At 43.0% G+C, this 11,010-nt stretch overlaps 1 protein-coding gene and 1 long non-coding RNA gene across 2 annotated transcripts in view; one reads left to right on the top strand and one right to left on the bottom strand.

Moving 5' to 3' along the window:
• The first annotated feature begins 2,450 nt into the window (after positions 1 to 2,450).
• LOC143099489 (uncharacterized) overlaps positions 2,451 to 11,010 on the top strand; it is a 31,096-nt gene continuing 22,536 nt past the window's right edge. The window contains exons 1-5 of the mRNA XM_076262454.1: positions 2,451 to 2,522; positions 4,691 to 4,727; positions 5,187 to 5,213; positions 5,946 to 5,990; positions 7,088 to 7,220. Coding sequence (XP_076118569.1) covers positions 4,694 to 4,727; positions 5,187 to 5,213; positions 5,946 to 5,990; positions 7,088 to 7,220 — 239 coding nt within the window. The 5' untranslated portion in view covers positions 2,451 to 2,522; positions 4,691 to 4,693. The remainder of the gene's footprint in view (positions 2,523 to 4,690; positions 4,728 to 5,186; positions 5,214 to 5,945; positions 5,991 to 7,087; positions 7,221 to 11,010) is intronic.
• On the bottom strand, positions 10,286 to 10,723 carry LOC143099542 (uncharacterized). The gene is made up of 2 exons (XR_012981648.1): positions 10,633 to 10,723; positions 10,286 to 10,373 (listed from the first exon to the last, which is right to left on the bottom strand). It is a non-coding gene; the product is annotated as an uncharacterized LOC143099542 (long non-coding RNA).

Genomic DNA, 11,010 nt, shown 5'->3' with positions numbered 1-11,010 from the left:
GCTGTGTAGTGTTGTGCTGTGTAGTGTTGTGCTGTGTAGTGTTGTGCTGTGTAGTGTTGTGCTGTGTAGTGTTGTGCTGTGTAGTGTTGTGCTGTGTAGTGTTGTGCTGTGTAGTGTTGTGCTGTGTAGTGTTGTGCTGTGTAGTGTTGTGCTGTGTAGTGTTGTGCTGTGTAGTGTTGTGCTGTGTAGTGTTGTGCTGTGTAGTGTTGTGCTGTGTAGTGTTGTGCTGTGTAGTGTTGTGCTGTGTAGTGTTGTGCTGTGTAGTGTTGTGCTGTGTAGTGTTGTGCTGTGTAGTGTTGTGCTGTGTAGTGTTGTGCTGTGTAGTGTTGTGCTGTGTAGTGTTGTGCTGTGTAGTGTTGTGCTGTGTAGTGTTGTGCTGTGTAGTGTTGTGCTGTGTAGTGTTGTGCTGTGTAGTGTTGTGCTGTGTAGTGTTGTGCTGTGTAGTGTTGTGCTGTGTAGTGTTGTGCTGTGTAGTGTTGTGCTGTGTAGTGTTGTGCTGTGTAGTGTTGTGCTGTGTAGTGTTGTGCTGTGTAGTGTTGTGCTGTGTAGTGTTGTGCTGTGTAGTGTTGTGCTGTGTAGTGTTGTGCTGTGTAGTGTTGTGCTGTGTAGTGTTGTGCTGTGTAGTGTTGTGCTGTGTAGTGTTGTGCTGTGTAGTGTTGTGCTGTGTAGTGTTGTGCTGTGTAGTGTTGTGCTGTGTAGTGTTGTGCTGTGTAGTGTTGTGCTGTGTAGTGTTGTGCTGTGTAGTGTTGTGCTGTGTAGTGTTGTGCTGTGTAGTGTTGTGCTGTGTAGTGTTGTGCTGTGTAGTGTTGTGCTGTGTAGTGTTGTGCTGTGTAGTGTTGTGCTGTGTAGTGTTGTGCTGTGTAGTGTTGTGCTGTGTAGTGTTGTGCTGTGTAGTGTTGTGCTGTGTAGTGTTGTGCTGTGTAGTGTTGTGCTGTGTAGTGTTGTGCTGTGTAGTGTTGTGCTGTGTAGTGTTGTGCTGTGTAGTGTTGTGCTGTGTAGTGTTGTGCTGTGTAGTGTTGTGCTGTGTAGTGTTGTGCTGTGTAGTGTTGTGCTGTGTAGTGTTGTGCTGTGTAGTGTTGTGCTGTGTAGTGTTGTGCTGTGTAGTGTTGTGCTGTGTAGTGTTGTGCTGTGTAGTGTTGTGCTGTGTAGTGTTGTGCTGTGTAGTGTTGTGCTGTGTAGTGTTGTGCTGTGTAGTGTTGTGCTGTGTAGTGTTGTGCTGTGTAGTGTTGTGCTGTGTAGTGTTGTGCTGTGTAGTGTTGTGCTGTGTAGTGTTGTGCTGTGTAGTGTTGTGCTGTGTAGTGTTGTGCTGTGTAGTGTTGTGCTGTGTAGTGTTGTGCTGTGTAGTGTTGTGCTGTGTAGTGTTGTGCTGTGTAGTGTTGTGCTGTGTAGTGTTGTGCTGTGTAGTGTTGTGCTGTGTAGTGTTGTGCTGTGTAGTGTTGTGCTGTGTAGTGTTGTGCTGTGTAGTGTTGTGCTGTGTAGTGTTGTGCTGTGTAGTGTTGTGCTGTGTAGTGTTGTGCTGTGTAGTGTTGTGCTGTGTAGTGTTGTGCTGTGTAGTGTTGTGCTGTGTAGTGTTGTGCTGTGTAGTGTTGTGCTGTGTAGTGTTGTGCTGTGTAGTGTTGTGCTGTGTAGTGTTGTGCTGTGTAGTGTTGTGCTGTGTAGTGTTGTGCTGTGTAGTGTTGTGCTGTGTAGTGTTGTGCTGTGTAGTGTTGTGCTGTGTAGTGTTGTGCTGTGTAGTGTTGTGCTGTGTAGTGTTGTGCTGTGTAGTGTTGTGCTGTGTAGTGTTGTGCTGTGTAGTGTTGTGCTGTGTAGTGTTGTGCTGTGTAGTGTTGTGCTGTGTAGTGTTGTGCTGTGTAGTGTTGTGCTGTGTAGTGTTGTGCTGTGTAGTGTTGTGCTGTGTAGTGTTGTGCTGTGTAGTGTTGTGCTGTGTAGTGTTGTGCTGTGTAGTGTTGTGCTGTGTAGTGTTGTGCTGTGTAGTGTTGTGCTGTGTAGTGTTGTGCTGTGTAGTGTTGTGCTGTGTAGTGTTGTGCTGTGTAGTGTTGTGCTGTGTAGTGTTGTGCTGTGTAGTGTTGTGCTGTGTAGTGTTGTGCTGTGTAGTGTTGTGCTGTGTAGTGTTGTGCTGTGTAGTGTTGTGCTGTGTAGTGTTGTGCTGTGTAGTGTTGTGCTGTGTAGTGTTGTGCTGTGTAGTGTTGTGCTGTGTAGTGTTGTGCTGTGTAGTGTTGTGCTGTGTAGTGTTGTGCTGTGTAGTGTTGTGCTGTGTAGTGTTGTGCTGTGTAGTGTTGTGCTGTGTAGTGTTGTGCTGTGGGCCTAATTTGCTCTGCGTGACACTTTGCTGCGCGGCTTTGTTTCCTTTCTCTTTCTTGTTGCTGTTGCTTTCCATCTATTTGCAAGTGAAATATGTGTCCTGTCTGCACAGCAACAGTTGGCGTGGTGATCCATCCCTCATCACTGATCTGCCCCTCAACACAAGCACAGAGTGGAGAGCTTCAGGTGGATGCTGCATACCTGCTTCATAACTACATCAGGTGAGTACTCCGCGTCTTACTTATGCATTTAGCTGCTTCATAAATACATCAGGTGAGTACTCTGCATCTTACTTATGCATTTAGCTGCTTCATAACTACATCAGGTGAGTACTCCGCGTCTTACTTATGCATTTAGCTGCTTCATAAATACATCAGGTGAGTACTCTGCATCTTACTTATGCATTTAGCTGCTTCATAACTACATCAGGTGAGTACTCTGCATCTTACTTATGCATTTAGCTGCTTCATAAATACATCAGGTGAGTACTCTGCATCTTACTTATGCATTTAGCTGCTTCATAACTACATCAGGTGAGTACTCCGCATATGACTTATGCATTGAGCTCTCAGTTTTATCCAAAGCGCCTTATACTAATTTGAGGCCCAGTCTCCCTGTAGTAACTGGGTTAAGTGCCTTATAGATACTAATTTGAGGCCCAGTCTCCCTGCAGTAACTTGGTTAAGTGCCTTATAGATACTCCCTGTAGTAACTTGGTGTGTGTGTGTGGCCTGTGCATGTATGTATGGGTATGCTTTTATGTGTAAGCCTTTGCCCTACTCTTACTGTTGTGGTGAAAATTTAGTATTAATCCACAAAGAGGCAAAACGTAACGCACAGGCAAGCCGACCGTATGGCAGAGTACAAAACTTCATTCACAAAGCCGGAGAGAAGTTACAAACACACAAGCATCCTAATGAGCATTAGAGCTGTAAGTCTGCCCTAGACAGTCTAACCGTTACTTATAGGACTAAACAGGGTATACAGTACTGATGGATTACATACAATGGTATACATAGGACTAAACAGGGTATACAGTACTGATGGATTACATACAATGGTATACATAGGACTAAACAGGGTATACAGTACTGATGGATTACATACAATAACAATAAAAAAGAGCTGTCATGATAAAGAAGCCGGAGGCAGGTTACAAACACACAAGCATCCTAATGAGCATTAGAGCAACAAGTCTGTCGTAGACAAAGTCTCACCGTTATTTACTAAAACAGGATATTCTTGATGGATTACATGAAATGAAAATAAGAGGCGTCATGGTAAGGAAAAGCTGTTATTGCTCCAGACTCCCTAAGAGAGGTTGTGGTCCCATGAGACTAGAGACCCCAAATAACTGAGATCATCCTTGTAATTTCTACATTTCTTTAAAGTGTAGCCAGTTGGACAACAACAACCTGAGTAGACATTTAACAGCTAAATAAAATATAAAACTAGAGAGGAAAACAAATATGCATGACATGTTTAAATGGCTGTTCTTTTCTCTGTGATGTTCTAATCTGGTGTTCTGACATGGCTGTTCTTTTCTCTGTGATGTTCTAATCTGGTGTTCTGACATGGCTGTTCTTTTCTCTGTGATGTTCTAATCTAGTGTTCCAACATGGCTATTCTTTTCTCTGTGACGTTCTAATCTAGTGTTCCAACATGGCTTTTCATTTCTCTGTGATGTTCTAATCTAGTGTTCCAACATGGCTGTTCTTTTCTCTGTGATGTTCTAATCTAGTGTTCCAACATGGCTGTTCTTTTCTCTGTGATGTTCTAATCTAGTGTTCCAACATGGCTGTTCTTTTCTCTGTGATGTTCTAATCTGGCGTTCTGACGTGGCTGTTCTTCTTCTTCTCTCCTCCCCCCATCAGTTCATTTTGTCTTCTCTAATCTCTCTCTCCCACACATGCTGATGCAGTTCATGTGTTTATAAGTATCAGTATATATACTCTTTTGATCCCTTCTCTAATCTCTCTCCTCCACACATGCTGATGCAGTTCATGTGTTTATGTTTCCTGTTATCTAGTCACTGAGAGGTGGGTAGTCAGGTGGGTAGACTGAACATCAACATTCTCCACACACGCCAACCCCCTACACACACCCCACCTCACACACACACACACACACCCACCCCACCTCACACACACACACACCCCAACCCCCTACACACACCCCACCCCCTGCACACGCCCCACCTCACACACACACACCCCACCTCACACACACTCCTCTGTGTTTTCTTTCAACCTTTTTACTTCCTCCTTCCTCTGTGTCATCTTTGCATACCTCAGTGCAGCACATCAGCAGATAGAACAGAAACCTGAGCTGCCAATGTATCATCCCTCTCTCTCTCTCTCTCCCTCCCTTACTCTCTCCCTCTCTGCAGGTCATGTGGTCTCTACTGTTATCAGTTCAGCTCCTGGGTGAGACACTCATACACACACACAGACTCTCTCTCTCTCTATCTGTCTATCTATCTATCTATCTATCTATATGAATTGACATTGTTGTTTATTATTGCTATTCTCCTTATTATAGTTTGACCAACATTCTAATCTGTTCCCTTTTATATTTAAAATATTATGTTGTTTTTTGTATTTGTGTGTCGCTTTGGACAAAGGCATCTGCAAAGTCCCATAACCATAACCATATATATATACACACAGACTCTCATGTTCTCTCTCTCTCTCTCTCTCTCTCAAACACAATTAGACAGAAGACAAATATATGAACAAAAGAAAATGTACTTCATAAACATTAGGCGTTCTATTCTGTATGAAAGTCTATAGTTCATTAACTACCATATTGCAATAATCATCAATGTAAATGCATTGTATTGTATCTTTCATTTGATCCTGATGATGGACTCTGTTTCTCTATAGCTCTGTGGCCTGGAGCAGAGGGGACAAGTGAGCATGCACACACACACACACACACACACACACACACACACACACACACACACACACACACATATATACACCCACACATATACACCCATGCACACACACACACACACACACACACACACACACACACACACACACACACACACACACACACACACACACACACATATATATACACACACACACATATACACCCATGCACACACACACACACACACACACACACACACACACACACACACACACACACACACACACACACACATACACCCACACATATATACCCACACACATATACACCCTTGCACACACACACACACATATACACCCATGCACACACACACACACACACACACACATAAACACATACACACACAAACACACACATATAAACACATACACACACACATACACACACACACACACACACACACACACACACATAAACATTCATATGCACACGCATATAAAATACAGAGACACACATGCACACAAACACACACAGATACACACATACACAGACATACCAAAAAAAGAGACATGCATGCGCTCACACACATACACAGCACTCAAACACCAAACACAGACAAACACATGTACTGTACGCACACACAAACACAATCATCATATACACACACAGACACACACATTTACTTGCTCAGTAAACACAACAGCTGGAGCTACCTACACCACTGGCCTATTCTTACATTTTGACTTCTTTCTTTCTAACAGATCTAATAATGATATGTGAAGGAAAGAAAAAACAACTTGACTGTGGTGAAGTATTCCCTTGCTCACTTTTCCATTACACCACGTACATACACACACACACACACACACACTCACTCACTCACGCACACACCGCACACACACTCACTAACTCACTCACACACACCACACTCACAAACACACACACACACCTCACTCACTCACTCACACACACAAACACCACACACACCTCACTCACTCACACACACACACACCAAACACACACACACACCTTACTCACTCACACACACACATTCACAACTCATTCACTCACTCACATACCACACACACACACCTCACTCACATACATCAATCACACATACACTCACTCACTCACTTAGTCACTCTCTCTCTCTCTCACACACACACACACACTCACCACGCACTCACTCACTCACTCACATACACACTCACACCAGACACACACACACACACACCACACACACACACACACACACACACTCACTCACACTCTCACTCACTCACTCAAACACTTACATATTGAGTGTGTTGACCGACATGTGAAGCTTGGCAGGGAGCTTGTCTCCTGTGGATGTTTACTGTAGGCTAGTTGTCTCCTATGTTTACTGTAGGCTAGTTGTTTACTGTGGATGTTTACTGTAGGCTAGTTGTCTCCTATGGATGTTTACTGTAGGCTAGTTGTCTCCTATGGATGTTTACTGTAGGCTAGTTGTCTCCTATGGATGTTTACTGTAGGCTAGTTGTTTACTGTGGATGTTTACTGTAGGCTAGTTGTCTCCTATGGATGTTTACTGTAGGCTAGTTGTCTCCTATGGATGTTTACTGTAGGCTAGTTGTTTACTGTGGATGTTTACTGTAGGCTAGTTGTCTCCTATGGATGTTTACTGTAGGCTAGTTGTTTACTATGGATGTTTACTGCAGGCTAGTTGTTTACTATAGATGTTTACTGCAGGCTAGTTGTTTGCTTTAGTTGTTCCCTTGATATTTGCACTGGTCCCAGTCATAGTACAGCTCAAATCAGACTAAATTTTAGAAGCTTTTGAGTTGACCTGAGTATTGAGAAATGTGGAATAATAATGCACGTTTAAACCAGCCTGTTTTCAAACTCTCTGCCACCATTGCAGGTAATGATGTTATCCAGATCTACGCTGCCAACTATGGGCGGACAAATAATTGCTCCTGCCCTGATGGAGTCCCTGCTCACCTCAAAAACACTGCATGCTTTGCAGACACAACGCTCAATAAAGTCAAACAAAAGTAAGTTAAGAACATTTGCACTCATCTGTCATCATTTCCAAACCGGTTTTAATGTGCAAAAGACTTTCTGTGTTTTCTGCCTGAGTACTGAAAGCAGGACAACAGTCACAGGCCAGGTATTTAGTCGCCTCTGGGCCTAAATCTGAATCCAAACCAGCATTTAAGCTGTGTTTTGCCTGTCAGTTAAATGTGACCCAATTCCATTTGTTTTGCTCATATCTGGCACAATTATGATGTGCAGCTGCGTTAACGTGTAAACATGGAAAAAAATCAGATCAGAACTGTGCATCAAGGCCTGCCGGTGTAAACGCAGCCTTTGTCCACTTTGGGCCTACAATAGAGGGAGAGCAGCTTCACAGAAGAGAACTTCTGACGGCAAATTTGAGGAAAAGTTGGTAAACCACCCTTCTTACCTAATTTGAGGTTGCTGATTCTGAATATTTGGTTTACCAAGCTCAATTCTGAGTTCTAAGCCGCATAATCAGCATTTTAACATAGAATAGTGATTATTTTTAATAGAAATTCTAATCAAAACACAACCATATTTTTATTGCTAACATAGTGAGTCACTAGTGGTGTTTACAGTTTTTTCTGATTGCTTAAGCACATTTTTTGTAACTATGGCTTTTTTTGCAAAACTCTACACACAAATGGCAAAACCGCTCACCCAATCAGCAAAACATTGTAGTTCTCTTGCAAAAGCTAACACACCTTGCTTAACTCTTCACACCTTCGTAAAAATGGTGTTTTCGTATCTAACAGTAAACACAAGCCATCACAATAGTAAGCACACAATGTGCCAACAACACACTGATGGTATGAATATAAAACACATCTGGCTTTTGCTTTCTCTGTGCACAAGGTAGATTATGTCAGTTTGAGGTCTTACTTTTGTCATAGTTCTGTAAACATACAGGGATCCAAACTTCAAGTATTAGTGTTTATTTACACACATCAAAACAAAAAAGTGTGTTTTTCCAAGTCAAAACACAAAATAGCATTTCACTGAGACAAAACAAATCAGTCTACATCGGGTCGTCTCTCTCAAAATTCTGTCTACATCACATGCAACGTCCTAGTCCAAGGCACCGGGAAAAATATATTCTGGAATGATGTATCTGTCACGGGGAAACCCGTGCCTGTGTCTATTTGTCTGTGTCTGTGTCTGTGTGGTGGTGGCTGCGAGATTGGGAGGTGGGTGTGTTGTGTGACGTACGAACTTACCTGGAGTCTGTTGTATGATTATTGGGGTGCATTGAGGTAATTAGTTCATGCAGGTGTGGTGATTTAGGGGGATGGGCCAAATAGCATTTGAGTAGTCGCGAGTCACTGGTGTGGCGTGTAGTGAGTGAGAGGGGTCTGCACATTCTGCGAACACGGTGGATGAGAGCTAGGCACAGCGCATAGTGGAGTCAGTTTGGGTGGGTGACGGCTAAAGTTTTTGGACGCTTGACCCGAAGTGATCGAACCATTGAAAGCAGTGACAACGCCTGTTCATTCATCGCAGGGGTGCGGTTTACATAAGCCGCCCTCTGCCAAGTTAAGTGCCATTTGACTTCGTCATAATTGTTATAGGACTGCAGCTTGCCCTTGCGAGATTGTTGCCTGCTGATCGTGCTTCTACTATAGGCCTACTCTAGCGAAGGAGTGTCGTCCTGGTATCCTGTCCTGTCCAACGTGAGCCGGTCGCCGCTACGAACCAGCCTGCTGCGGAAATATCAACACGCCTGACTATTCACCTCGGGGGTGCGGTTTACAGTGGGCATCGCTTTCAAATGGCCACTTCATTCGCGCATTAGGAGGCGTGAAGCTGCGTGAAGCTTTAGTACCACTTTCAGCCACTGTGCGTCGCTCTGCCACTGTACATCGCTCTGTCAGTAGCCTGACTGCCGCCCCCTCTGAAAAAGCAGGAGGCTACCAAACATAATTGTTACCGAGAGGAATCCCAGCCTACGAATTCAATAACAAAATAAATCATGCATAATTAAACATTACCTCGATTAAGGCTACTTGGGTATGGCTTAAGGCTTGACTACACGGTGGTAGCGAAAATCGAAATCTGCTATGTTATTGTCAGTGTTGGGGGCAATGCAACTACGCAAATCAAAACAGTGTCTTAATTTGCCCTACTTCTTGACTGCAATGTAGTCAATTGACTGCTTGACATGTTATTTTTATTTTTCTGTACAATAAACAAATACATCTGCTTTATGCCGCAGAATTACATTCATATTTGGCTGACTGCAGACGCGCCACTTCCCTCCCGATATTCCAAGATTAAGATAGTAGCCTATACAAAAAGCATACTATCATAAAAATTCGTTAAAACGAATAGCTATTTGCAATTTGACAAAACACTGGTCCTCATTTTGCGAATGTGAGGACGATATGAGCCTGTTGCATTTAGTTAGATGTCCGAGTCACGCATGTTTGAAAACCACTGGCACGTAATCACAATAATTTAACACACGACAGTTGGATAGCCTACTTCATCATGTCCCCATGCCTACATTTTTGTGAGTAGCATAGAGATCGTAAAAACAATAAAGTAGCCTACCCAGATAGCAAACATACACTGGGACGGAACTGGGCCACACCTACCACAACGTCCGGCACGGATCTGCATAATGGACCTGATCCGGCGTCCAAACGCACATCGGTCCAAAATTGGTCTGGATCCGTTTGACGGATCTGATACCAATAAGGGCTAAGACTGGCCCAGTTCCGTATGGTAGTCTGTGTTACTGACGCGCTCCAGATCTGCTTATCATATGCAATACGGGTCCGCTTATTGTGTGTGGTACAGACCCGTTTATCAGACATCAGCCGGCTTTATTTGACATGTGAAATGTGATTGGTAATTAGGCCTAATTATCCTGAAAAATCTGTTTGCTACACATTTGCTAACAGGTTCGTTATAGGTTCACCCAGGCTAAAGTTCGTAACGTTTTCCCAACAGCTCAACTGATAAACATAAGCTAGGCTACAAACACAAGAGGGGGGTAAAAAAAACTTTACACATAAGTGTCTAATTATTTTTTTATTCAACAACCTGGCTGTAGAAGTGCAATCCCAGACAAAGTTTAAGTCGTGTTAATTCCACTGTTCCCATCGATATTCAGGCTGTCTTCCTCAGTCATCTCCATGGTCAATCTGAAACAACACAAAATAAACATTAGCCATTTATTCCTTTTTGAAAATAGGTAGTCACAATTACTCGTTTTTTATCATCAGTGATCCTGTTAGCGTTATCAATGTTTTTTCCAAAAGAGTTATTGTGATGGCTGTTTTGCTTAAGCTAAGGTAGTAGCCCATATTGCTGGAAAATAATAGTATAACCCTAAAGTTATCAATCGCTCGGTTGCTTGTTGTTGTCTCTGAATAAAACAGAGATACAAAGCAGATAACCTACCTTGAAAAGTTGGGCTGTCCTAGTCCAACCCCAGGCTGGCAAATCATGTCAAAAGATTGATAGTGAGCAAACCAAAGATCCTTGATTAACGTTAGGGCCTACTGCTTGGACTTCTGCATGCGTGGAAAGAATATGGGGTTGTCTCATAGCACTGTTAGATCTGACACAAACAACAATTTACTATTTTTACCACTGCTAGGTAATAATAAAAATAATGAAACGAACATATGATCAATATTGAGCCAACTATATCTTCTTTTCCAGCCTTACTGTAGAAATGAAGTGGCCATGGGAACATAGTGCACCCCCATGGTTTCTACATTTGTGCCATTCCAAAAGAACTTTTTTTTTCTTTAGCAGCCAGTTGACAATGAAGTA

Source organism: Alosa pseudoharengus, unplaced genomic scaffold (genome assembly GCF_046254945.1).
Source record: "Alosa pseudoharengus isolate Yale_2024_CS ecotype anadromous, Long Island Sound unplaced genomic scaffold, YU_APseudo_1.1 YU_APseudo_1.1_scf_3, whole genome shotgun sequence".
Lineage (NCBI taxonomy): Eukaryota > Metazoa > Chordata > Actinopteri > Clupeiformes > Clupeidae > Alosa > Alosa pseudoharengus.
This window is presented reverse-complemented; position numbering and strand designations above follow the sequence as displayed.